Source organism: Alligator mississippiensis, chromosome 8 (genome assembly GCF_030867095.1).
Source record: "Alligator mississippiensis isolate rAllMis1 chromosome 8, rAllMis1, whole genome shotgun sequence".
Lineage (NCBI taxonomy): Eukaryota > Metazoa > Chordata > Crocodylia > Alligatoridae > Alligator > Alligator mississippiensis.
This window is the reverse complement of record NC_081831.1, coordinates 23,453,739-23,481,097: the sequence shown is the minus strand read 5'-3', so window position 1 is coordinate 23,481,097 and position 27,359 is coordinate 23,453,739. Positions and strand designations below refer to the sequence as shown.

At 48.8% G+C, this 27,359-nt stretch overlaps 2 protein-coding genes across 6 annotated transcripts in view; both read left to right on the top strand.

The window, feature by feature from the left end:
• The first annotated feature begins 221 nt into the window (after window positions 1-221).
• On the top strand, window positions 222-21,680 carry LDLR (low density lipoprotein receptor). The gene is made up of 18 exons (XM_006265569.4): window positions 222-485; window positions 9,246-9,368; window positions 9,501-9,623; window positions 10,080-10,457; window positions 11,025-11,147; window positions 11,444-11,566; window positions 12,589-12,708; window positions 13,211-13,336; window positions 14,249-14,420; window positions 14,744-14,971; window positions 15,120-15,238; window positions 15,881-16,020; window positions 16,992-17,133; window positions 17,280-17,432; window positions 17,760-17,963; window positions 18,163-18,237; window positions 18,911-19,068; window positions 19,561-21,680. The coding sequence occupies exons 1-18, from the start codon at window positions 407-409 to the stop codon at window positions 19,594-19,596; spliced, it is 2,622 nt and encodes an 873-aa protein (XP_006265631.2). The 5' UTR covers window positions 222-406; the 3' UTR covers window positions 19,597-21,680.
• Window positions 21,681-25,723: 4,043 nt separating this feature from the next.
• The window catches only part of DOCK6 (dedicator of cytokinesis 6), a 34,624-nt gene continuing 32,988 nt past the window's right edge, over window positions 25,724-27,359 (top strand). For 4 of the 5 annotated variants that reach the window (XM_059732338.1, XM_059732332.1, XM_059732329.1 and 1 more), the window contains exon 1: window positions 25,724-25,857. Coding sequence is in view for 3 of the 5 variants with exons in the window: in XM_059732332.1 (XP_059588315.1) it covers window positions 25,814-25,857 (44 nt within the window). In the remaining 2 variants the exon portion in view is untranslated. The remainder of the gene's footprint in view (window positions 25,858-27,359) is intronic. The other variant, XM_059732339.1, reaches the window with a different exon arrangement.

Genomic DNA, 27,359 nt, shown 5'->3' with positions numbered 1-27,359 from the left:
TCGTAAACACTCACATAAAGGGGAAAATGTGGTTAAACATCCTGGATTGATGTGGAGATCTTCCCCGGGCTCTGTACACTCTTGCGAGTAGTAACAAAGACATTGCGAAAGCCCAAGAAGCACGCAGGGTTAACTTGCCTATGTCACATCATGCGTTCAAAAGCCCCGCCCTATTCTATGATGTCGAAAGGTTTGAAAATCACCCCACTTTAAGCCACTCCCCTAAGCAGCACATTGAAATTCTGCAAATTACTCTAGCCTCACATGCATTTGCAATCAGACAGTGTCCAGCTTTACAAGGGTCCCCTGATTTTTTTTTTTAAAGCACATAAAGGACAAGCTGGCGTAGATCTGCCAGCCAAGCCAACAAGTAAAGGGGGGGAAAAAAGAAAGAACGAACTACAGAATGAGACGAGTGCGTTGTACAGAGTCTTTGCTAGGGCTGGTGCTGCTTGTAGCTCTCAAGCACATTACTGCCAGTTCAGGTAAGTTGTTTTATTTTTCTCCCCATGTTACCAGAATAATGAAAGAGAAATATTAGACTGAAGTATAACCAACTGAATGCAGATTTAAAGCCACAGCATCCATTGCTTATGGTTGCAAGTGGAATGATGTAAATGCTGTAAAGTCAGGAAACTTAAAATGCGTAGGCGACTTAAGACCTCTAGTTCAGGCTCCTTTTTATGTCTATCAAAACTAGTAAATGCTTATAAGAAATGGTGTAATTGGAGATAGTAAGTGCTTGCGTGCAGGGTTGCGGTTCTCGTGCTATTTTCTCCCACAGGAACCACGTGGAAGCTTTGCTATCAGCGCTCGGCGCGTCTGTCACAGGACGGCGCCTGCTCTGCTGCTGCGTCCTGGGGGCTGGTGGGGAGCAGTTCGGGGAGGGTCGATGAGGAGGTCTTGGGAAATGGATGTTGTTTTGTTTTTTAAGAAGAATATATTTCGGACACTTTCATGAGCCCGTAAGCAAACACGGTCATGGAAACAGATTTCCCCAATATTTGTAACAGTATTGAGTGCAATGTGACTGGGGAAGAGTCCTTTCCCTCCCTGTTTCGAGGGGTGTTGGGTAATAAAAGCAATGGATGCGATCTAGGAGTGGCTTATTGTAAAATAACTTACCATGTGAATCATTTCTTTCCTGATGGGGTGCGACAGGGAGGGCTGGACACCTCCCTTCTTCCCTCCCTCGGGAGGGGAGCTCCGTCTGCTTGGCTGATGGGACACGCTTCCTAGCTTGCCCTTCATACAGCCCTGTGCGGCTGTATAATGATACCTTTTATACATATATATTACTAACGCCAGTGGGCTGGAGGGCTCCTCTCCCCGGGGCGCTGTGTGCGGGTCTGTCTTCACACTGATAACCCGCTCCTAGCAGACACGTGGCGCAGGTGGGAGCTCCCAGGACTTGTCTCGGTGCCCCGGGGACGTCTCTCTCGAGCGCTTTGAACTCAGCGACGACGCGGGTTCGCTCCTGACTCGTCCCGGTCCGCGAGGAAGACCCCAGCCTGAGCCGCGGCTCTGCCGGCGGCCGGCCGAGGCGCCCCCTCCCCAACCTGGTGCGAGTGATGAGCGACTCATTCATCGCTCCCCTTTCACGTTCAGGGAGATGTCCGCGGGCTTTCCAAGGGGATCTGCCCACTCTGGCCCCGGCCCAAAGGGCGGTGGGGAACAAGCGTGACCCAGCCGAGCTGAAACTAGACCTGTTTTCCCCGTCATGAATTGGGGGAAACCTCCAGCACGTCCCCGAAAGAAGCCCAACGGGCAGGGGGAGACCTGAACGGGAACCCGGCTCGCACCCCAAAGACAGGCTTTCCAGGGCGGGGCCACCACACCTAGACGCCTCGCCCAGGAGGAGCTTTATTCGGGGGAGGCAGCGGGGCCAGGGCCGAACTGGGGGCCGCCACCCGCAGCTGAGGGGCGGAGCCACCGCGCGATGGGCGGGAAAGGAGAGGGGCTTTGTCTCCCCGCGGCAGAGCCAATGGGCGTCCGCGCGGGCCGGCCTCTCCCCTCTTGCCACCCCCCATTGGCTGCCGCGGCAACTGGCCACCCCGCTAGGCCCTCTTTCGGCAGCCAATGGGAGCCGGCTGCACCGCGCTGGGGCTGAGGTGTGGCCGCGGCCCTGCCCGTCCTGTCCCGGCGGTGCACAGGTTCCCCTCGGCGGGGCGGGGCTGGGCTTGAGGCTGCCGCGTAATGTTCCTCCCCTCCACCCCGTAGGGATTGCTGCATGTGTCAGACCCTCTTATCACCACTTCCCGCACAGTGTCGGCGTCCATCTCGCCCGACATCACGTCCCCGCTGCAGGGTCGAGTTGCACCTTCCAGACTAACCAGAGTAGACACAGACTTGCTTTGGGCAGGCTTTAATCTACCGGCCTCCTCCTCGGGTTCGGATGAACAATGATCTCCATCTCTAAAGAGTTCCTCGCAGGTCAGGTCACCGTCTCTGGCATCCCCTTGGCAGATGTTCCTCGGTGCTTGTATGAAGCCACCCCTGAGTCCCAGTGGTACCCGTATCCTGCCTGCCAGCTGCCCTCATGGCTCGTCCCCCTCCAGAACATCCAGGAACTGCGCCAGTTTCTTGCCCACTGTCTGTGTCCACGATTTCCACCCCCTCTGTAACTTCCTTAGGTCTCCAGCCATAATTTCCCCCTCCAGTGTTGGCATCCGTGGCCTTGTCCACGTGTCCACTTGAGTAGTGTCCTCACCCTCCCCTCAGACTCTGCTTTCTCCCTCTCAAGTCCCAGTAAAGCACATGGTGGCCTCTGCTCAGAGGAGCTGTGGCGTCCTCTCCCCCAAATCTCACAACACGTTCATGGCAAGAGCACCCCAGGACATGGGATTTGATCTCCTTATGCTGCCTCTTGATGCTAATATTTGAAATGCTGAAAGATGTTTGTTTATTTTAAGTGGCCAGGCCCTTTTTTTTGGACTGAACTGGAAGGAGTGAGAACTAGCCTTTACCCAGGATTAGGCCCTGTATATGTAGCCTTTCGATTGTATACTTAAAATCACAACCAAACACAAACTGGCCTCAAGACCAAGGTCCAGGGCCAGTAGTAACAAGTTCATAGACCTTTCTCGGGTAACCCACAGTGCATGTCTGGAATAGTCTGTTTTGAGATGCCGGGTTCAGAGAAATAGTCTGACAAAGTTGCAGTGACACAATGTCAGGACTTGTGAGCAAAGCTAAACCTTGCTCATGGCTATGAAGCATTCCTTGGTGGCAATTTTTTTTCTGTGTAACTTCTACAGCTTAATTTTTTTTTTATTAGCAAGGAGACAGATCCTTGGTTACCCTGTGTCTTGTGTAATCCTTCACACTAGTACAAGCTGTTAATCATTGTGTCCAGGTTAAGTTTTGCACCTGACTAACTACGGGAGGATAGATGCCCTAAAGCACTTCTCTGTAACTCAGATTCCTGTTCAGGACAGTAAGGGCTGCAGGGAACAGGACTGTATTTCATACAGCTGATCTTTAGTCAAAGTTCAGTGTGCTTACGCTGCCATCTTTCTGATCTTCCCTCCCCTTTGAAAACAAATTCCTGGTATTACAAAGAGGAGGTGAGAAAAATAGCGAAGGGTAATACAGTTTTTTGGTTGATGCAGAAGTCCAACTGTTTGTGTCAATATTTATTCGGGCAACTTTAAAAGTACTGTAATCGATAAAGCGGCTCCTATCAGGAATGTGCAATTCCACCAGCATTTGCTTTGATAATTTTTAAGAGGCATTACACAAATGGAAAGATCTAATCTAAATTATGGACTGACAGCTTGCAAAATTTTGAATAAATAATTCTTGAGTTAACAGCATCAGTAAAATCCTGTAATTTGTTTCAGTGGCTTTGAAATGCATGCTCTACCTTTTTAAACACTCCTTTGAGACACTCTCCCATTCATTCAGAGTATACTTGATTTTTTAGGATTGCTGTTGCATGGGGACTTTTTTTTAGTTTTGTAAAGGGAGGGTTCACTAGATGCTGCATTTCAGAGTCAAGTAAAGTTGCTTTTGTCCTGAAACTGAATGATGCAGTTTCTGAATTTGTTGCCAGGTATTGTTGCTTTGTTTCAAAGTGAGACAGGTTAATTCATGAGGAAGTGAGTCAACATAACCTTAGCTACCATTAGTTTACAGCAGTGTTTTGTGTGAGGTGGAGAGACTTTATTACTCAGAGTAGGTGTTTGTTCACTGAGGGAAGTTTTTTCAGGAACACTACGAGTTAAGTCATTTCTCACTTAAAAAAAAAAACTCGACTCCTAACTTGGTGGTTTCTACATGAGGTGAGATCTGGATTGGCTGTTTTGGCTTCTACACATGCTCCTTGCACCAAACTGAAAAAGGAGTCACTTTTATATGCCTAAATATCATCGGAGATCTGTTCACAAAGATGGAGGTGCATGTTTGATGAAATTTTAAAAAATACCTAAGTGAATTAGGTGCCTAAAGGTCTCCTTTTTCCAGACTAATGGCCAGATTTTGAGAGTAACTAAAATCAGGGCTTAGTTTGTTCTTTGCCTTTGACCTTATGATCTCTGGGCTAATTCCCTAAAGTGAATTTTCCTTGTTCATGCTAACTGCTATTGCTCTTCCGAAGCGCAACTTTGTGACACAATATTTTAGCCCCCCACCCACTTGTTTCTTTGCAGCTTTGTGTATTTTCAACTGCTTCCTCCTGAATCCAAATGGAAGCCTGCTGCGTCTTAATTGCTTGCTTTCTGGCAGGGCCCAAAGCAAAATGCCACTAATGATTATACTTGGGTTTGGATGGAGTACAGGTTCCAGAATGAATGTTTCACTCATCCATCTTTGTCAAGTGACTGATGGTCTCTGCCACAGCAGAGAAACTCAGGACTGAAGTGTGCCAGGTTTAAAGGGCTCTGCAACTGATTTTTTTTTTGCCGGAGCTTCTAGGAACGTGAACATCTTCCAGGCATTTTGCTAGCTATGCAAAGAGTCCTTGAGCCTGTCTGGACAAAACCTGAAATGGAAAGAGTGGCTGCAAACATCTATAAATGGATGGTACAGTCACTGGAAAAGGATTCTGTAGCAGAACACAGTGTTTTGGGTGTGGGATAGAAATCTGTTAGTGCACTGATGCTTTATATGAGATTCTAACTGGATATAAAAAAAAAATAAATCTGTCTGTATATCTACTATTGCAGCAAATGAAACCTCCAAATTTTAAGTAGCTGAAGCAAAAAAACATTTAAATGGTTGGCAATTTGACTGTCCAGCTCCTGTTTTATATAATGAGTAAGTAGGTGATAAAAGGAAGAGCCAACTAGCTGGCAGTACATGTTTTCTTTGACTGACGGTAAAAACAAATATTAAAAAAAAAAAAGTAATCTGACCTTTTGAAAGGAAGGTAGTGCGTATTTAAAACAAATGTAATCTTCCTATATGTTGTCAGCTTTTGAAATAGGCATAATTGCTACCAGTGTCCATTCAGTTGTTAAAACCAACATAATTCTCTGTAGACCCAACATTTCAATCAAGTGAAAGTGGTCTAGTGGGATGACTAAAGTTGTCTTCACAAAGTAGTTCTTGAGAATATTGCCTTCCACCCCACATTACATTCTGCTTACAATCCTCACTGATGTAGGTAGTCCTCAAATCCTGATGTAGGTGCATGTTTTCCACCTAGGTAGAAAAACATGCACTGCTCATATGTTTCAGTGGGGCACCAAGTATACACAGCCATATCATTAAGGCCAAGACTTCCACTGCAGAAAGGATCCACAGATCTGCAATCCTTTTTCTCTAGTCTTTAATGGGAAGCCTAACTACAAGTGCTCCAAGAAAGCTGAGTATTGCCAAATGTGAACTTAAAGAGAAAAGGGGATTCTGCCATAATTGCACAAAAAGTGAGATTTAGCACTGGACAGTAAAACTAAGGTGGGGCAAAGGAGGATATCCTTGTTGTTCTAAGGATCCCATTGCTATAGCTAAATCTCCTGATGTGGCCTCTTGTTTGCACAGACTTTGGGCCAGCAAACAATACTCTTATTGCTGCCTTTTTTGTAAGGCGGTAACAGTATCCAGGCCCACCCATCAGGAGCTATTTTCTGAAGATTAATAGCTGGGCTGGGCTTCAAGCCTGGTGGTGTGATTCTGACTCCTCCTCACACCATGTCTATGACAGTGACAAATGTGTGAGGTGCACGCCTCCTGATCTCAAGTGTGGTGTGCATAAGGCGTGGCCTTGAGTCAGCTGGAACATAGCGGTTACTCCTGCTTTGCAAAAGGAAAAGCAGCTGACAGGGAAGCAGAGCTTGGCCTCTCATGTGGTGCTCTGTGGGAGGGCTGGGATATCCTTTAGGCTCTGAAGGGTGTCTGGAAGTTTACCTGATGTGTCATGAGCCGCTCCCTTGGCTATTCCATACCAGATGGGGATATGACTAGTAAAAGTAGTCCCTGACTGAGCTATTCTTCCTCTGCTCTGAATGTCACAGTGAAGTGTAACCCTCTTCTTGTAATGGGGAAATCCCTGTAATTTGAAACTATTGCCTCATCCTTAAGTGCTCAAAGACAACAGCGCACACCAACTGCAGAGACTTTCTGAGCCTGACCAAGGGTTTTTTAAACCCAAAGCTTGCTATAAATTTTTTTCCCAACTATGTAAGTTGGTCTAATAAAATATATTATATTCACCCAAAGAACCTTGTCTGCCAAAGATAATAGCTTGGTTTTAAAAATCATGGTTTTTCTTTTTCTTTTTTCCCCTATCATTTTGATGAAGAAGTCTGGAACTTTGTGGAAGGATTTTTCCCTTGGGAGCCAGAGGGTTAAAAAATATTTTTAAAAAAAAGTTTTAAGCTGAAATGTATTTAAATCAGGTGACTTGAGAGCTGAGCCTTGACAAAGGCCTTCCAGCAGAACGGAGCTCATGATAAAATAGCAGAGGTTGGCAGAACTACAATGCTCTGCTTACAGTGATCATACTCATTTCCTAGCAGAGCCCTTCCATAGCCAGATCTGACACCAGTAAAAAGACCTTCCTTTTGATCTTGGTGGGCTCCTGAACTTCTGCCTCTGATCTCTTGCCATGATTAACCTTCCTAGCCTGTCTGTGCTCTCTGTCCTCTCTGCTCAGCTGTACTTGCTCCTTGTAACTCCCGTCTTCTCCCACCTCATTGTTCCCACTTGAAAATGACAAACCATTACCCCCTTCCTGAAACCCACTCCAGCTGTGATATGCAGATGGTCACAAGTTAAGCCAGAATTTTTCTGGACCCATGTGAAATGCAACTTGTGCTGTATGACAGTGATAGCAAAAAAACTGCAACAATGGAGCAAAAATCCCCCGGTTTTTTTTTTTGTTTTGTTTTTTTTTTAGAGCAGACTACGTTCTTTTGCTTCCCTCTTGCTGTGAACACTTAAACCCATTGGATCCTCTTTCTGTCATTCTGAAGTTCCTCCTTCCTTCCCCAGACTTATGGCATCAGTGAGCACATCCAAGTATCCTGTCTGGTTGCTGGGATTCAGAATGGAGACTCCATTATAGTGGGGATGCCCACTTACTAAACAGAGGAAATAGAGGCTACTAAATCATTATAGGCTCTTAGGAGATGGTCCAAAGCTCACTTGGTGATGTTGCTAAAAAGATTCCCACTTAGTAGTTTTGGATCTGACTTGTAATATTTGTTGTCTCTCTTGGGCAACTACTTGTTTGCTAGGGCAAGTTACAAAGCAAGACCCCCTCACCCATTCCCCCAGCCACCCCCACCTGTCTTTTAGATGCACGTGGCCAGTATTGAATGTTCGCCACAAACACCTTGGCTGTCTCACTGTAATGAGGGAGGGGGTAGGTATCTTGTAAGAATCCACTTGCCTCTGGCAAACCCAGCCATTCAACTTCCCCAATGCAAAACATCAGTGCTAGTCTCCCAGTCAGGTTTCCTAAATGACTGGCATGGTGCTGTGATAATTGGATTACTGTGGTCAGCATGCCTTCCATTAAGCTGGGCTTTTTCCTTCCTCCTGCTTCCCCTGTCAGGCTGGCATAGGAAAAGAAGCCTGCTGCTCCTGCTGTGGCTGCTAAGCTGCTTAAGTTGGGTCCCTTCCTTGTAATAAGTTGGGGAAGACTGGGAAGAGTGGTTTCTGGAGTGCTCATATAGATGAAGCACTCCAGAGGCTATGATTGTTGACTACATAGATATAATTCGGTTAGCTTTAAACTGACCAGCTAGGGGCTGGTGTAGCCACAGCAGTCAAGCTTGGTGTGGGGTGTAAAACCACCCTCAAACTGGGTATGCTGAGCTGCACTCTAACCAGGAGTATTTTATATAAGTCCCTGAGCTAAGAAGCTCACAGTCAGTTTGGAACACTAAGTACAGCTCTTTGTGGTGGCTGGCTGCTTGGGTGCCTCTGAATTCACTGCTTAGATGATGCAAGACTCAATTGGCTCAGTATTGCTGTGCTGGGTGCTTAGAGCCTTGGAGATGCATTGCCTTAATAATTTAAATCAAAACGACTGAATACTCTTATGGGAGTGCTGTCAGTGTTCCATGGAGAGATACCCCACTTATACTGTACTTAGAGAAACAAACTTCTCCCTGCTTTTAGCTGAGGCTTCAACATTTTAGCTCTCCCCTCCCCATAACCTTTTACTGAAAATTATTGAAGGGGAAACTCCAGAATGTCTTTCAGCAAGTACCAGAAAGGAAGGTTGTCTTGTGGTCAACTTCTGCTTGAAAATTGTTGTTTTTTTAGAATGTATTTGGTGAATGCATGTCTCTTTCCTCTGAATGGCAAGCAGAGGCACAATCTTGTGCTTATCCAGATCCTTATACCCATGGTAGTTCAGGTGATGTGAGGATAACCACCTGGATATAATAATTTGAAGATACCTATGCTTATTCTCCTTGCCAACAAACTGGGTTTGGGCCACATCCATGCACTTTCTGGTGAACTGTGCCAATCAGTCCAAATGAAATCCATTTTCTTAGAGCAAGAGAAGTCCTGATTTTACAGAAGCTTGGAAAAGAATTATCCCAAATTTTCCTGCTGCTGTAGAAGAGCAAACATTCTGTGGTTTAATTTAGAATTTCACTAAGATGATGTTGGCTTAGTGGGTCTAGTCCACCTCTGCCCATGCAGCTTTGTTCCCTGCTATCTGTCTTGTGGCATGTGGCTTGATTCAACTAAACCTCAGCCTTGGATTTGCTTTTCCAAGGGAGCCCACTTCTTCCCACGTACATGGCCAACACTGATCTTTTTGCTTCTTGTCCCCGATCTTGTAGAAATGGACAAATGCGGCAAGAACGAGTTCCAGTGTGGGGACGGAAAGTGCATTGCTTACAAGTGGGTGTGCGATGGGCGTTCCGAGTGCCACGATCATTCAGACGAGTCTCTTGAAACTTGCCGTAAGTAGTGTCCCCTGATGTTCCCCTTAGTCCCAAAGAAGCTGTTGTAAATCAGCCTCTCGGGCCCCTGCCAGCAGGACCTATTAAAGGAGGGTTGTTGGGTTTTTTTTCCCTCTTCATTGTTTCCTCCAGAATCTGTATCATGCAAGCCAGGGGAATTCAGTTGTGGAGGTCGCATCAATCGATGCATCCCTATGTCTTGGAAGTGTGACTCCCAGGAGGACTGTCAGAATGGTGCTGACGAGCTGGACTGCCGTAAGTTGCTGTACTGTTTTTGCTTTGGGTTTCTGGCTCCAGCAGGTGTCGGGGGCCAAGGGCTGAAGCCAGGATTAACTGGCATGACCTTAATGCAGAGCTTGAAATGATGGGGAGCTTGGTCTGAGCAGAGACCCTGGCTCTCATCCACATTCCCTCCTAGAGGTGGAGCAGTGGTTTCATCTTGGAGGAAATTGGAATTAGAATCTGGGAGTGAGTTGGGTGTAATGCCCCTGGAAGTGGGGTGTGGACAGTCAGGACTCCTGGGTCCCACTTGGAGTTCTTTGTGCCTTCCCACCTGGGAAATAGGGCTGCTAGTCTTGCCTCAGGTCTTCCAGGAGATGCACAGCTGTGCCTGTCGAGTCCTTCTGAGCCCTGTGAAGCAGAAGGGGCAAAGTGCCTTTCTCTAGACCAAGCCTGAGTAGCTGATCCACCTTTGCCTTGGCTTCCCTTCAGCCCCAAAGACCTGCGCTGTCAACCAGTTCCAGTGCCGGAATGGGAAGTGCGTCTCCTTGGATTTTGTCTGTGATGAAGAGCATGACTGCGAGGATGGGAGTGATGAGGCTGATTGCCCCACCCCAACCTGCAATCCTGAGATGTTCCGCTGCAACAGCTCCCTGTGCATCCCCAAGCTGTGGGCTTGTGATGATGACCCTGATTGCCCTGATGGCTCTGACGAGTGGCCCCAGTACTGTGGACAGCGGGCAACGACAAAGGCAGTTGACACGTGCTTCCCATTGGCATTTCGCTGTGGGAGCGGGGAGTGCATCCACATGCGGTGGCAATGTGACGGCAGCTTTGACTGCAGGGACAAGTCGGATGAGGCCAACTGTGGTATGTTCAACCCCTCCCTCTCTCCCTTCCCTGTAACACTAAGGAAGACAGGTTGGCTGGTGTCTGTACTACTCGATGGCTGGCCAGTGGCTTGGATGAAGTGAGCAGATGGCTTAAGCAATGCTCAGAGGCCTGGAAAAACTAGAGCTGGATTGAAAACCTATCTATCCCAGAAGGCTCTGTCGTGAAATTGTTCTAAGCCCATGATCCATCTGGAGCATGGTGGGGGCAGCTGGCCTCACCACTGCCTCTGCTGTATTTGGGTAGAGGGGTGGAATGAGAGTTAGTGGATCTGATACTAAATTCAACCCCCCTGTTAAAACCAGATGAGACCTGCCCTTGGGGGTTGCATAGGCTTCTACTTTTTAGTCCCATAGGCAAACGAGCAACATGGTATTTTGTTTCAACCCTAGCCACCAAAAAATCTTAGGGAATAAGCTGGGAAGGAATCTACACTGGCTTTGCCTGCATAGTGAGAAATATTTCCTTGTCCTTATGGAACCAGGGGAATTAAGCCAGCCTGGTTGCTGTCACTGAGCATCTCTGCCCTCCTCTCCATCTCCCTAGCTAAGCCCACATGTCGCCCAGATGAATTTCAGTGCAACGACGGGACTTGTATCCATGGGAGCCGCCAGTGTGATAAGGAGTATGACTGCAAGGACTTGAGTGACGAAGTCGGCTGTGACAATGGTGAGGACTTAATGCAGGCACCATGGGCATAGACTAGAACCTGCCACATTCTGGAGCTTTACAAAGCCAGGGTTGGCTTGTAGTGAGCTCATCCAAGCAGCTAAATGTCCAGTGGCTGAAGGAGAGGGTGTGGGGAGCACACTGTTTTGGGATAAATGGTTCCAGTTTTGGGCTCTCCAGACCTCTCTCTCAAGCCCTGGAGGCATGGTGCACTCTTCCAGGGGAGGCTGAATAGTGAGAAGTAATAGGCCAGGGTGCTGAGAAGCCCATTGTGATGCTCAGTCATTCTCTTGCAGTGACATTCTGCAAAGGTGTGAACATGTTCAAGTGCCACTCTGGGGAGTGCATCTCTATGGACAAAGTATGTGACAGGCAGAGGGACTGCAGGGATTGGTCTGATGAGCCCATCAAGGAGTGTGGTAAGAGCTTGTTCTGTTTTGCCTTGCACAAAAAGGGGTGGGGGTGGGGGGGGCACAGAGAGCTTCATGCATCTGAAACAGTTAGGTGGATCACAGAAGCAGAGCTGGATGGGACCTCCAGAGGTCACCTAATCCAACCCCCTGCCCGAGGTAGAACCATACCTATTCAAACCATCCAATACAACGCATAATCTAAACTCTTTTTGTAAGACTATTGTCGCCCCTGGTGCAGTACCAGACATCACTACTGAACCTGCCACAGGTGAAGCAAGGGAACCATGGTAGCCAATGTCCTGCTTTATATAAAAGGCTGTTAATATATGCTCAAGAGAGACCCCTGGTAGAGGCTGTGCCCCTGCTACAGAGAGAGGCAGAACCTCTTTCCCCCTCCCCCCATGCCAATCTGACCAGGGGATAAAATTCCTTCCTGACCCCAAATATGGTAGTCAGTCTGACTGAGTGGAGTGTCCAGACCTTCCAGTGAGGAACCTCCGGCTTTGGTCCTAGCTGAAGCATTGGCACAGCCCAGTCGCCATCCCCAGCCTGGGCTGCAGCCAACACCAACACCTCCCTGGGGGAGGCTTAAAAACACCCTGACACACAGAAAAAAGAGGGGGCAGAGGCAACCAGCAAAGCCCAGAAGCATAGGAAATCTTCATGCAGGTCTCTTCCTCTGTCTGGACTTCACAGAGAAACCCAGCTGGCTTTGTTCAGTGTCTTAGTGCTAGGGCTTGGAAACTGTCCTTGGCTAGCTCACATTGGCCACAAGTCAACCTCTCTGTCACAATACAGGTATCCACCCTAGGTGAGAACATCTGCCTCGTTGTTCTGAGAAGGAGCAGCAATTATTTCACAAAGTGGCTAAAGACCAGTGTTACAGAAACAGGTGGATGTGGCTGTATAGAAGTGTGTAGGGAGCATTGGGACATTAGTGACAGAAAGCAAGTTGAGTGTGCTGATGCTGGTCATGTTATCATCGTGGCAAAGCATTTGGCTTATGCTCTCCATGGTCTCCTCTCCAGATATGAACGAATGCCTGGACAGCAAAGGTGACTGCTCCCATATATGCAAAGACCTCAAGATTGGGTACGAGTGTTTGTGTCCCGATGGTTTCCAGCTGGTCGATGGGAAAAAGTGTGAAGGTAGATGCCTTACCTCAGCCTCCCTTGAATCACTGCATGGTTTAAAACCCACTTCCACCTTGGTGTCTTGTGCTGTGGTCAGCGTTTTCATTGCTCTCCATTTTTACCATGGTGGAGTTCCCTGACTTCCCTATTAACAGCATTAGTATTTCAGTGCTGTGCTTGCAGTTCAGAGAGTTTCTGCCCAGCAGTGAAGATTGGTGTTCTCTGTTCAGAGCCCCTTGCATGTCACCTTTCCTGACTACTACCACATCCAGCATGAAGTGTAGGCCACTGGCTGATGTGAATGGCAAGCAGCTTGCAAGTTGCTAGCTCTCCTTGTTGAGTACAGTTTGAGTACCCGTCACATCAGATATCCTATTAATGAACATGATCTTTGGCACCAGCCATATGTGGCTGCTCTTAGGCATGTTGAAGTCTTTTCCTATGTAAAAACTGTGCTGGGATACTGTGTCTTCCATGTTGCCTAGTGGGTTTTTAATATCTTCCTCTTGGGCTGTAGATATTGACGAATGTCTGGACCCCGACACCTGCAGCCAGCTCTGTGTGAACCTGGAAGGAAGCTACAAGTGTGAATGTGATGAAGGATACCAGATGGACCCTTCTACTAAGACCTGCAAAGCAGTAGGTAAGTTGGAAACTCCCAGGGCTTGTGGTCACTCCTCTTTTTGGAGGCAAAAGTCAGTAGGTAGTAAGCAGTCAATGTTACAGCTAAATGCTGTGTATCCTTGGACATCTGAGATTCTCCTCTTCCTAGTGATAAACCCAGCCTATTCCAGCATTGAGTTATCCCAGTATATGCCATTGAAACTAGTCACAGAACTATTCATAACTGCTTGTGGGTAACCCCAGGTCTGAAGTTCAGTAGCCTTGTTTAAGGCAACTGTCCAGATGAACTACCTACAGGATGAGGTGGTGATTCACATTGAATGAAAGGGCAGGACGTTTGCTTAAGGCAAACCATTGTCATTCATTAATGAGAATCCAGCCTAGAAGATCTTAATTGCATGGCAGTGCCTGACAGACCTTATCTGTGGGAGGGAGGGGGGCCAGGGGAAGGTGGTTATAGCCATTCTTTGATTAGCTTTGTTGTCATAACTGGATCTTGGTGTCAGACATTTCCTGTTGCAGAACTCCAGCTCAGGCTTGCAGCCCTTCATTACAAATGGAGCTTGGTGTATTTTACTTTCTGTGACTGGATCAGAGATCTACCTTGGCTTCTAGATTGAGGCAGATCTTTTGCAGAAGTCAGAATTATGCTGACTTAATCCAACTGAGGATCTAGTGCAGGAACTGTGTTGGTGAATTACACCTTTATAATACAGTAGAAGGGCTTGGGTCTGGGCATGAATTGGTCTCAAATCCAAAGCCATTAAACTTGGGGTCAGCTTGAATTTGGATTGCAATTCTCGTTCCACAAATCAAGACCTGTCTGTATGAGGGCTCTGGCTCCAGGCGGAGGCTTGCATGGATTAGAGTGGGGGGCAGGATGCCAAAAAGAAACGTACCTGACTAATAGCCCCTCTTGTCCTCCCACTAGGTACCATCGCCTATCTCTTCTTCACTAACCGCAGGGAAGTGCGGAAGATGACTTTGGACCGCAGTGAATACACACATCTGTTGTCCAACTTGAAACACATTGTGGCCTTGGACATGGAAATCACCAGGAATATGCTCTACTGGTCTGATATGTACCACAAGAAAATCTTCAGGTAGACTTGGCTTTACCAGGGGTCCTGAGCTAGCTTGGCATGGGTACTAGGCTATTGGTATCTGCTGCAGCATACATAGAATGAGTCTTCAGGGCTGCCAGTCAGGTGCCATTATCAACACTGAAACTGAGCCAGATTCTCAGGTACACACTGGTAAAACTCCATTGTGTGGAATCTCACTGAGACCAGACAAGTGCCTGGCTCAGTGAATCTCTTTGCCTACAGTAATGTTGCTTGTGTGTCCTGAAAGTTGAGCTCCTCCTTCAGGGTGCTTACAGCTGGCTCACAGCTGCATGATAACCAATCACTGCTTTCCCACCCAGTGCCCAGATGGACAAAGCTGACAACAGCACCAACCACACCACTGTGATCAGTACAGGCATCCAAGCCCCAGATGGACTTGCAGTTGACTGGATCCATAAGAACATCTACTGGACAGACTCTGAGCTGGGGACTGTCTCTGTAGCCAATACATTGGGCTCCAAGAGAAGAACCCTCATCAAGGAGCAGGGCGCAAAACCACGTGCCATTGTGGTCGACCCAGTTCATGGGTATGTGTCTCTAAAGTTGTATCACGGCAGCAGAAGGGCTTTTAGGGTGGAAGGGAGATGGACCTGTTGAGGCTGAAGGGCTTTGGGCAAGTGCATGCTAGCTGGCTCGCTTACTTACCCTTATGTCCCTCTCTTTTTCTCCTGGTAGCTTCATGTACTGGACTGACTGGGGGAAGTCTCCTAAAATCGCAAAGAGTGGCCTGAATGGTGTGGACAACTTCCCTTTGGTGAAAGAAGGCATTGAGTGGCCTAATGGAATAACCCTGGGTAAATCCAGATGAGTGAGTGTGTGTCTGTCCCCCTGCTGCCCTGCATAGTTAGAGCCAAAATTCAGATGCAGGAGTGATTAGAGAAGATTTGGCACAGCCCCTTGGGACTGTTGCTGAGACAAGAGAATTGGCCTGTGGTCTGTTTAGCCTTCCAAAGCAAACCACATCCATGTAGTTTCCCTGCCTGGCCTGCCTATAGATTACGAACCCCGAGATTCAGAGAACAAGTGATGATTTGCAGTCGAGGCAGGTGTATATAACAAAGGATGATCTTGGCTAAAGACTTTCAAAACAAGAAGCTGAAAGCCAAATCCTTCTCAAGTGAGAGTTAATTGGGAGCTTTTATATATCAGGCTCCTTATCTCAAGTGCTCTCTATCTTGGGTGGCAATTTCTCTCCTAGACAATAGCACAGGAAGAGATTATAGATTAGAAACAGTGGCCTGTTTCAGTGGGATCTTTTTGAACTCTTGGGCACTGGACTTGAAACATTTCAGACCTGCATACAAGTAATTGTGGTGCCTTCTGTAGCACCAGATATTTTTGGATGCTAGGATCCCCAATCAGCCTGTTGACTTTGCTGCAAAACCTCTGCTCTCAGCTCCTCTATAGCCTTCACTTTTGCCCCCTCTCTGCTTCAGATCTCATACATCAGCGCCTCTATTGGGTGGACTCCAAGTTTCACTCCATCTCCAGCATCGATGTAAATGGTGGGAACAGGAAGATCATCCTTGAGGATAAGAAAAATGTAGTTCACCCTTTTGCTGTCACAGTCTTTGAGGTGAGCACTGCTAGTAAATGGTTATCTGAGGACTGACCTGCTAAAATCCTCCCAGGAGTTGACTTAGTGGTTTGTGCCTGGGCTGTTTGTTGACAGCAACTGTAGCAATGTTGAGTGACTCTTCCTCATGGGCAGTAGAGCCCCTTGGTCTGCATCTATATAAGAATTGCCATTTACTAGGTCAGACCCTAGATCTACTTTGCCCAGTCTTCTTTGGCAGCAGAGAGTGGATGCTGAAAGGGAGAGTAAACTGGGTCTGACTAGGGTTTTTGTCCACTGTTGGCTCACTTGCCTCCAGCATTTAAGGTCTAGGACATTCTGATTCAGAGGCCATGCCCCTCAATCCTGTGCTCAATAGCTACTGATGCCTCTCTTCTCCAGTAATTTGTCCAATCCCTTTTGTGAATCTGGCTGAACTCTCAGCTTCCACCACATCTAATGGCAATGAGTTCTACACGTTAATTACGTGCTGGATGAAAAAACTTCCTTTGTGGTTAAGCTTACTACCTGCTAGTTTCATGTTGTGTCCCTCTAGCTCTTGTATGGTGAGAGATGATAAATAATAAATCCCTATCAACTTTCTCTTCACCATTTAGTATTTTGTAAACACTTCTTTTTTTCCCCTTCAAACATTTATTTTCTAAACTGATCAGGCCTTATTAGTCCCTCATGGATCAGGCCTCATGGAAGTCCCTCCATACTACTCATCTGTGTTTCCCTTCTTTTGGACCTTCTCTAGTTCTTCTATATCCTTATTGAGGTGTGGGGACCAGGCTGACAGGATAGATATGTTTGGTGTCTCCTCATGGGGTTGGGGGAGAAGAAGCTTTGCTAGAGAAGGGGAATGGGCTGCTCTGTGCTCTGCACCTATATAGCAGCTGGGCTTTTGCTCTTGTCTCCTTGAGAACAGTTGCTCACTCCCTAGTGGATGTTGTCTGCATAGGCTAACAGACCAGTTTAACTTTCTTCAGGATAAGGTTTTCTGGTCGGACATCATGAACGAAGCCATCTTCAGTGCCAACCGCTTGACTGGAGCTGATATCACAGTTGTGGCCGAGGGCTTGTTTTCCCCTGACGATATTGTCCTGTACCATAACCTGAAGCAGCCAGCAGGTATGATGTGAACTCTCCTCCTTTGTGAATGAGATGTCCTATAGGGATATCATCACTCTTCCTTCTTGATGACCTGCTTCCTCCCACACCAGCCCTTGCCTACTTAGTCACTGCTGGTGCTCATGTCTCTGCTTTTGTCCTCCCAGGGGAGAACTGGTGTGAGAAGAATGGCCTCTCCAATGGCGGCTGTGAATACCTGTGCCTACCTGCCCCACAGATCACTGCCCACTCACCCAAGTATACATGTGCCTGCCCAGATGGCATGCCCCTGGCTGCTGACATGAGGAGCTGTACCCAAGGTACTAGACTCAACAAACTAAAGGCCAGAGCTGTGTAGGAATTCTCCCTTGTGTGTGTGGCTGGATGGAATATTTTGTTCAGTGCACAGTTGGATTGGACAGGGAAGGCGTTGAATAGCAGTGTAAGAGTTGGGAATCTTGGTTTCTCTTTAGTCCTGGGAGAGGTGTGGGAGGCTGGGAACCAGGACTCCTGGGTTCTGTTCTCACCAGCAGTCTCACTGACTGTCAGCTTGGATAAGCTATTATTGCTTTTGCCCAGTGAAATGGGGGTGACCATACTGTTAGCATAAGGCAGAAGGGTCTGAACCTCTTGTCCATTTCTCCCAGGTCCTGCTGCTGCTAGCGCCTTGCCCAGCACCACAGCTGGGAGACCTGCTGTAAGGGCCACGCCTCTGACCCGGCTGCTAACCACAACCAACACACCAAAACTGACCACAAGACAATCTCCAGCCACCACTGGGCAGCAGAACAAGCATACTGGGGACTTCCTTGGCCTTACCACACCAGAGATGGTCACCCTGTCCCAGCAAGGTGAGAGAGCTTCTTCCTTCATCACAGGAAAAGTGGAACAGGATTACTCAGAAGGTGGCTCTATAGCAAGATATTAAAACATGGTCTAGTGCCTATGGCAAGGGAGCCCAGGATGCTTGGGTTCTTCTAGCAGTTGCATACCCCTGCCCACATCAGGTGTCTGACAGCTGCTAATATGCTTCTTCCCTTCTCTCCCCAGTGCAAAACGGTATTGCTGCAGAGACCAACCAGGAGAAGAGTGGCCCCACTGCACTCTCTGTTGTCCTGCCTCTGGGTATGTCTCCCCCCACCCCTGCCAGTCATGAAACACTGGCAGTCCAGAGCTCCCCCATTCTCCAAAAGCTGAAATGGTGGGAGGGAACCTTGGGTTGGTTTGTTGGGGAGTGAGGGCTCTAGTTTATGGTCTAATTCAACGATTTTTTTTCAACCTTGGACTCAGCACACCCTGGGTAGACTTGAGGCATCCCTGAAAAATGCCAGTCTTGGCTTTCTTTTTATTCTACAGAAAAAATAATATATCAGTTCTATTGCAAAGAACTCAGAAAGACCACAGCTATATATTTCTATTTGAAATCTATGGCTTTATCTTGTGAATCATGTTTGCACGCCTAATGGTACTAACACCATGTGGTACCCCGCAGCACTCTTGAAAGGATCTTGGTTCACCCCAGGGTGTTTGTGACACCCTGGTTGAGACTCTCACTGGTCTAATCTAAGTTGCTTGGTCTCTCCTGGCCTTGTCTGTCATGTCAATGATGCTCTCAATCTTCTGCATTTATCCCTGGGTTGGGACATGGCTTTGGAGTCCACGGAGGACATCAAACTAGCTGTTGTTAAATGGGGCTTCCCTATGGAGTCAGTGCAGACTGCCAGCAACTTGTGGGAAGTGGAAGGGAAGTTGTGTGTGAGCTGCCCAAATTAACATTGTACCTTCCCTCCTCCCCCAGTGCTCATTAGCTTGGTTGCCTTCGCTGCTTTCTTGGTGTGGAAGAACTGGCGTCTCAAGAACACCAACAGCATTAACTTTGACAACCCGGTCTATCAAAAGACGACAGAGGATGAGATTCACATCTGTCGGAGCCAGGATGGCTACACATACCCCTCGGTGAGACAGCTTAGTGTCTGCCTGTGGTTCATGGAGCCGTAGGATTGGGTTCTTCCTAGGCGGCTGCTACACAGGGTTTGCCATTCCCTCCTGCAATGCAAAATGATGCAGATGATGAGGGAGGGGGGAATGCCTGGGTTGTATGAAGGGCCATGGGGGTGGGGTGCCTAGGCCCAGAACAGGCTCCCAGAGACATTTGGTTGTGCTCTTCTTTTGGAGAAGTTGTATCTCTTCTGAGTCCTGGTATAACTAGGAGCTCCTTACTTGGGCTCTAAGCCTAGCTCCTGGGCATATCTACCCCCTGCTCTACAGCATCTACCCCAACTGTCTCATAGTACCTGTTTTCCCAATAGCTGAGGAGGATTTCCCTTCATCCTGAAAGGATCCCTCTGTAGTCAGAGGCTTGTGTCTGGTTCTCCTCTGTCCCATGCTGCTTAGGACTCTGCAAAATGGTGACATACCAGTGGTAACATAAACTTATTTCCTCAACAGAGACAGATGATAAGCTTGGAAGATGATGCTGCATGAACAGTCTCCAGGATGTGCCTCTAGTCAGACGTTGCTGCTCACTTTAACGGGAGAAGAAACACCCAAATTATTCCCCCCTGTTTTACCCCTTCTTTATCAGCTGTCCAGCCCATGCACAGTGCCACACTGCTACCTGAGCAACTTGATGGGGTCCCTCTGCTTTGACAGAAAACCAGCCCTCCAGTCAGCTGGGAACTGAATGTGCATGAGGTTTGACTGTCTTGGGGGTCCTTTCTATGTTTCATATTTAACACTGGACGCAGCTGATTCTCCCCACCTCCCGCCCTCTCCCTACATCCCCAACAATGTGCCTGCTACTTCTCTTCCGTTGATATCAGGGAAAGGGAGAACAACTTACATGTGAAGGAGAAACACAAATTAGGAGAGGAAAGTGAAAGAAGATAACGCCCTTCTCTGGATGTAAGGCTGGGAGTCTCCAGTACTGGACTGGGACTGTAGTTTTGTGGTGGGGGTAGATGAGGAGTCTTTTTGCATGTGTCATTCACTATAGGACTAACCAATGGGGTGGCAGGCTGAGATGTGGCCTGGATCTTCTAACCACCAAATCTCTGCTGCCATAACGCCGATCTTCAGTATCTGCCTGTCTCCTGGAGGGTGGGGCGTGCACGTGCATAGTTGGAACCACCTCTCTCCCAACCGGGTTTAAGAGCCCAGAATTGTCCTCCCCAGTTACAATAATGGAGAAGCACAACTGTCATGGTTCTGCCAGGATTGGTGAAGCAGGACAGGGCTTGTGCCAAATCAACTGGGAGCATGCAGCTGTCGCCAGCACCTTCGCTTTTGCCAGCAACGATCACCTTGTTCAACTGTTTATAACGTCTAGCTGTGTGCTTCTCCCCCCCCCCCCCCCCCCCCATTCCCTGCCTTGCACTTTTTTGGTTCCATTCAGGGTTTGTATATTTTTGTATATTTTTATACCTATGTGTGGTTTTGGGGTTTGTTTGTTTGTTTTGCACTGTCTGTCTTTCCCCTCCTCTTCCTTTTGCAATATGGTATGTGACAGCTTGGGGAAATGTGGGGCAGGGGAGAAAAATCCAAGCCAATGAGTTCAGACAGATGTTGCTGCATCTGCTCAGTGTTTAAACCTTTGTACTGTAAGTCCAGGCTCCCTAACCACATGGCTGGGGAGACTAAAGAGGAAGGATTGTGCTGGCCAGGAAACCAGGGAATTTAAGCCATTATAACCAGATTTATTATTATCTTTACTTGTATAACAGTTTACAGTTGCCAGGAGCCATTGCACTTTGAATCTCAGTAACATCCTGGGGTGGCTGTTTTTTTCCCCCTCTTCTCCCCCTCAGAGTCCTTCCAGTTTTTTTTGGTCTGGATACTTGCATGGCCTTACTTCCCATTGTCCTGTGCAGAACTGCTATGCCATTCAACATGTGTTCTGCACCCTGCCAAGAGACAGAACAAGTAACAAAACCTGTACCTTTCCCCGCCCCCACCCAAAAGCTTTTGTGAAGGGCAGACTCCTACTGCATGTGCTCCAAACAGTTCTGCCTTCTTGCCACTGCTGTGGAGGGTGCTCCTGTCTTAAGTACAGGGACTGCCTGCCTTGATGTCTGTAAATCATGTGACTCAGACGTGCGCAATTAGGGCATCCCGTTTCTTTTTGCCTTAGAGTCAGGTCCTTCTTCCTTAAGAGTTCTGATGCAGTAACTAGGATTTCTTCTGTATCTAGTCCATTATGATAATGGGAGGAACCCAGTGTAATGTTAGGAGATCTAAAGGTTTAAGAAGCTAACAACAGGCAACTGTGTGACCTTGGCTTAGCACTCCTTCCTTTGGACAGGCAAGAAACCATGCTACAAACAGACAAAAAAAACTCAAACCTTTTAGCATGAAGCTGTGAACAAGTCGCCTTCTTTCTCTTTTTGAATGGTGTAAATAGGTGTACAGTTTATAAATATTATTATATATAATAATAATAATAATAATAATATTTTCCTTGGCACAAAAAGTGGCGCTTTTGTGTGTGTATTTCTTTGTAATTTTTTTGGTTGGAACTGTTTCTACTTGTAAAAAATGAGAGAAAAATACATGACTTATTTATTTCTCCATTCATGGTTACTGAGTTAATTTCATCCCATTTTCATGGTATCTTCTTTTAATTCCTTTCTACTACCCCTCATTAATGTAGAAAGAGATGTTTGCACAACTGAACATGCTCAGTGCTACAACCAATGAATCTGGGTGGTGGTGGGGAAGGGGATGCAACCTGCAGGTCAAGATGGCATAAAGATTAGCATCAGACCTTTATCAGTCCATCTCAAACTTCATAACCTGTGATCTGATTTAAACTTTGTCTGGGTGAAAATTACTAAATTCCTGTGTCCACATTTCTATGAAGATTAAAATCTTCATTAGCCAGCTGAGTATCTTAAGTTGCATTGACTCCTTGTCAAAGCAACTTCCGACTGAAATGACAAAAGAACAGGCACGTGCCTTCTTGAACGGGTCTATCTTTGTTTGTTTGTTTTTTCACGAGAACCCTTAGAGCAAGTTTTCTAGGGGGTCTTGCATTGGTTACTGGCCTGGTGCGTGCTCGTCTATAAACTGCCTGGCACGTATACTAATATGCATTAATTGGCAGCATGGATTCTACCTTTACCAACACAGTTCACATGCTCCAGAGTAAACATCTGGTTCCAAAGCCCAAATATGACTTGCTTTTCTTAAAAGAAAAATGTGTGTGGTAATGCTAACACGTATTGCCTTTCCCTGGCATTTACCCTGCATTAAAGGGTTTTGCTATTGCTTACAGAATTAATCACTTAGATTCTCTTTTTTTATATATGCAAGGCATTATTTCCTTTCCTGCTGATATCAGGAGCTGTTGTTCAGTATTGATTGTGGCCAGAAATGAATGGGAATGTGCTGCAGATTTAATTTCCCTCCCTTCTCCATTCATTATAACCAAACCTAATCTTTTTTTGAGCTTCTTTCAACGATTAAAAAGCAACAACCGAAGTCTCAGCAAACAAAAGAAGCACAAGAGTGGATGTTCTCACTGTTGCGAGCTGCTCGGACTTTATTTAGAAACAAAGCAATGCGTGAAGGGGAGAAAAAATCCTCTGTGAACTCTTCTGTCTGAATGTCAAAACTCTCTTTTCTCTCTCTCTTTTAATATATAAAATGGCTGCAAACCTGTACCAAAAAAGGACTGTGTTATATAGCTTCTGTGGTATCAGTTTGGGATGGATTGTAAATATCAGCCTTAAATCAAAGCATTGCTAATCTTAATGTGAATAAATCCTTATGAAGTAAAAAGAATGTACTTTTGGAAGTGAACAAAAGCCAAAGACAGTGTCCTTATAGCCACAATAAGAAACTCTCCCATGGCTGTATGGAGACCTGGGCAAGTGTTTGGATTGTCCCTTCAAAGCACTGGACAAAGTTCTTGTTTGTACAGAGGTAGAGGCTGGTCCAAAGGCCTGTTGCTGCCTCTTGGATCAGACCCCTGGGGAAAACACTGTTTGGGGGGGGACACACCTCCTTTTCTCTAGGAGATCCCTCCATAAAACTCTGCTTTTCCCATCATGTCTTTTGTCCCTCTTTTCCAACAGTTGGTGCCTTAGCAATCCAAAGCTGGGATCGCAGCTCTCCCCCCAAACAAAGAGCCTGTTTAGCTTCTTTGCTACCAATGTAATGTATGCTCTTGCACACAGGTGCTGTCTTCCAGCTGTTGGAAAGAAGGGAAGAAACTTGGTGCTGCTTTAAAAAGTCCAAATCACCCTGCTAAAAAGGGACAAGGGGCCTGATCCTTGGGATTTTTTGAGTGCTAACTCCCCTGATCCTATTTCAGTGGCACAAGGTGCCCCAGGACCCAGCTCTTCTGCTTTTGTTCACCTCTTCTTGCCTCAACTCTGACTTGATGGTAGAACTTGTTTCTACAGAAGCCTTTTCTTTATGGTGCTAAATGGATCTTTTTTCTTCCTCTGCCTTGCCTCTGACATCCGTCACTTTTTATATGGGTGGGATCAAGTTTCTCTTTTATCTTGGTGTCCAAGTCAAAATGTCAGAGAGGGAAATTCTACCTCTGTTGCCAAACTATGACAAGCTGAGAGCAAAGGGAGCAAGTGCTAGCTCTGTTCTGTCCTTTCTTTACTAAACTGGCTCCCGATTTATTTTTTTCCTCACCCCAAAATCATAGTTCTGTCTGTGTTCTAGGGAGAGTTCCAAAAATTCCCACCAACTTGCACCTGCTCTGCAGTACTAGCCACGTTGGCTGCCTCAGTATAGCCGGGTCTTCTGCCTGCTAGTTGCTTCTCTGGTAGCTCCTCTCAGATCCTTTGAAGTGCCAACAGACACCAAGTCACCAGTACTTGGCAGTCCTAGCTCCCGTGAGCCACTGCCACTCAGGCAGAAGTACCTCTCATCAGTATGATCAGGACATGCTGGGACCTAGTACATCTGGATTGTCCTGGTCCATTGAAAATACAGAGATTTTATTTTTCCTTTTTCTACCATTACTTTGCTTTCAGTAGACTATTTCCTCTGCTTAATGAACCAAACCGAGCCCCTAATAGCCTGAGTTTAGTACCCCCAATAAAAACTGGAGGCTGAGCTAAAGGAGGAACTTGCTTGCCACCCTTTCCCTGGCCCCTTGCTTGCCCTTTGGTTTTAATAAATTTTGAAATGCCCTAAAATAATAGCATGTTTCTGTCCTTTGCTGGGTTTTGGGCTGGCCGGGGAGGGAAGGGATGATGCCCCAGAGAGGAGGCTGGTTCTCTACTTCACTGGGGAAGGACATTCAGGCGATCTCAAACCATGAGGACTCATTTGCAGGGTGACCAGGGATTCTAGGGGCCCTTTGGCCCAGGGGTTTCAAAGCAGCCTGTGAGCATAGGGTAGGGGGCAAGGAGGTGGTGGAAGAGACCAGGGGCATGGGTAACCTACAAGGCTGAGACCTTCCCTGTAGCGGATGGGGGGGAGCTTCCTATTAGCAGGCAGGGGGTGCCCCCTGGTGGTGTGGCCTGGGCCTAGCTGTGCCAGCCACAGCTTCTCCCATGGGTCCTATGCCCTATTATGCACATGCATGCTGGCTGCCATAGTTTTGGGAAGGGGGTCACTGGCACAGCATAGGGGCATCTACTGATCAGCTGTGAGGGTGGGGTCTGAGGCTTTGATTTTGCCCCCCAAAGGCAGTGGCTTTGAGCAGATTCAGTCTGATCTTCCCCTCCATCCCTATTCTGACCCCATGGCCTCCCCCCTTCCCTTACAGGCAGCCAGGGCAGTGGGGTGGTCCTGATCCTTGCCTTTGTGGGGTCTGATTCTGATGCAGCTGGGGCTGGGCTAGGGAGGGGGTGGGGTGGGTAGAGGTGTAGGAGGCCAGTGCCAGGCTGAGCTTGGTTCTGCCAGCCTGCCTCTGCACTGCTTTGTCTGCCTGGAGATATGGGAGGAGGGGAGCAGCCTCTCTCCCCCCCCATGGGATGATGCAGCTGCAGGGAGTGGCCCTGTCACACCAGGGGCTGCTGCTCACCCCCCGGCTGGGATCAGGGGTACTCAGTAACCCCTTAGCCTACCAGGCCCCTCCACGCCACCCACCCCTTGTCCCCCAGCTCTATGGCCACCTCCCCACCTGTCCCCATGGTCCCACGCATGTGCATGGCTCCATACACACATGGAGGCATACCCACACGTGTGCAGGTGAAGGCACCTCTCTCTAGCATGTATAGGGCAGGGGCCCTTCTCTGTAGGGACCAGGGGTATGGGGCAGGGGCCTCTTTGTATAGGGGAAGGCTGTGTAGGAGAGGGGTCCTTCTCTACAGAGGACTGGCTATATAGGGCACGCTCTCCTCTATATAGGGGCAGACTATACAGAGCAGGATCCCCTCTCCATGGGTGGGGGGGCAGGGGCTGTACAGGGCAGGTGTCCCTCTCTATAGGGGTGGACTATATAGGGCAGGGCCCCCCCTCTATGGTATGGATTATATAGGGCAGGGTCCCTCTGTACAGGGGCAGGCTGTATAGGGCGAGGACCCCTCTACTGGGGCGGGGGCTGCTTACATAGGGCCCCTGTCCCTACTGGGCTAACCCATGGGGCGGGGGCGGGGCGCTGGCAGGGGTGGGGGCGGGGCCGGGACCCGGAAGGTGCCGCCCCCCCTGCCAGACCCGCCCCGCCGTCCTCCGCTGTGCCTGGGCCAGACCGCACGGGCCCCGGATCGGGACCGGGACCGGGACCGGCCCGGCTATGGCGGCCCCAGAGCGTCGCGCCTTCGCCCAGCGCATCAACAGGTGAGACGGGGCTGGGCCGGACCGGGACCCGGCAACCCCCGAGCGCGGGGACCCGGCACCGACTCCCGGACCCGGCACGTTCCTCCCCCCCAAGATCTGGATCCGGCACCGGGCCCCCGTGAGCCCCCCCGCCGCCCGAGCATCGGACCGGGACCGGGTCTCGAACCCGGCACCCAGCACATGCCGGACCCGGGATCCCGGAGCCCGCCTCCCACAGCCTGAGCATGGGACTGAGCCGGGCCCGGGTCTCGAACCCCACCCCCGCACTCGCCATTTCCCTCCTGCCCCCCTCGCATCGAGACCCGGGGTTATCGCCTCCCCCCAGGACTTGGACCCGGTACTAACATCCCCCCATTGAGCCCCTGGACCCAGCCCCCCCACCCCCCCAATCTAGAGCTGGTACCAGAGCCCTGGACCCCCCCCAATCATGGGGGCCTAGTACTGCCCCACTTTCCTGAGTCCCTAGACTCAGTCCTGTCCCCCTGCCCCAAGCCTCTTGGATCCAGACCTGGTACCTGGGCCCCCAGATTCTCCATCCTCCATCTCCTCCAAGCGTTTGGACCCAGTACCAGCCCTGTGGTGCCCAGCACCAGCCCTGAACCCAGGTGCCTGGGCTGCCCCCCCCAGAGCCTCAGGCACTGTCTGCATCACCCCTAGATCCCACATCTCCTCTGCATAGAGCTGGGGGGCATCTGTGCTTTGTTTCTCCACCCCTGTGGACCCCCACTGCTGCATGTGTGTGGGTGTGTACAGGTGTGCCAGGGGTTTTGCCCCATTGCCTGGCAGGAGCATGCAGCTGGTCCCTTCAGTGCCCCCCTCACACACACTTGTGCACAGCCTTGCACGCCAGCTTCCCAGGCTGGGATGGGGGGTGCTGGGTATTGTCCAGACCCCCCAAGCTGGGATCGGGGGGCACCCTGTGCTGTCCAGATCCTCCCAGGCTGGGATTGGGAGGGGGGCACTGACAACTGTCTGGGCCCACCCTCCCAGGCTGGGATCAGAAGGGCTCCTTGCTCCCTACCCCCTTTCCACCCCTGCGGCCATTTCCCTCCCTCCGGAGGTCCTGGCTCCTTCCTGGTCGTAGGGCTGGCGTGTTTCCGTCCATTGTTGCTGAGAGCTGTTGTTCCTGCCCGCTCTGGCTGGAAGACCATCCCGCCGCCCCGCCTCCTCCCTGGAGCCTGGATTGGACCCAGGAGTCCTGGCTCTGGCCTTCCCCTCCCCACATCTTCCACTCTAACCATTAAATCTATCTCTCCCTATTGGTTTGCTGCTGGTATAATTGGAGTGTGGGGGCACATGTATGCACATGTGTGCGCTTGTACGCATGCACATGCATGTGTATGCACTTGCATGCAGGTGGACACTTGCATGCACACGCACATGTAGATGCACACATGCAAGTGCATCTGCATGTCTGTAGGCACTCATGCACACATGCATACCTGCACATATGCACATGCGTTTGTGCATACATGCACGTGCTTGCATTTAAGCAGCCGTTG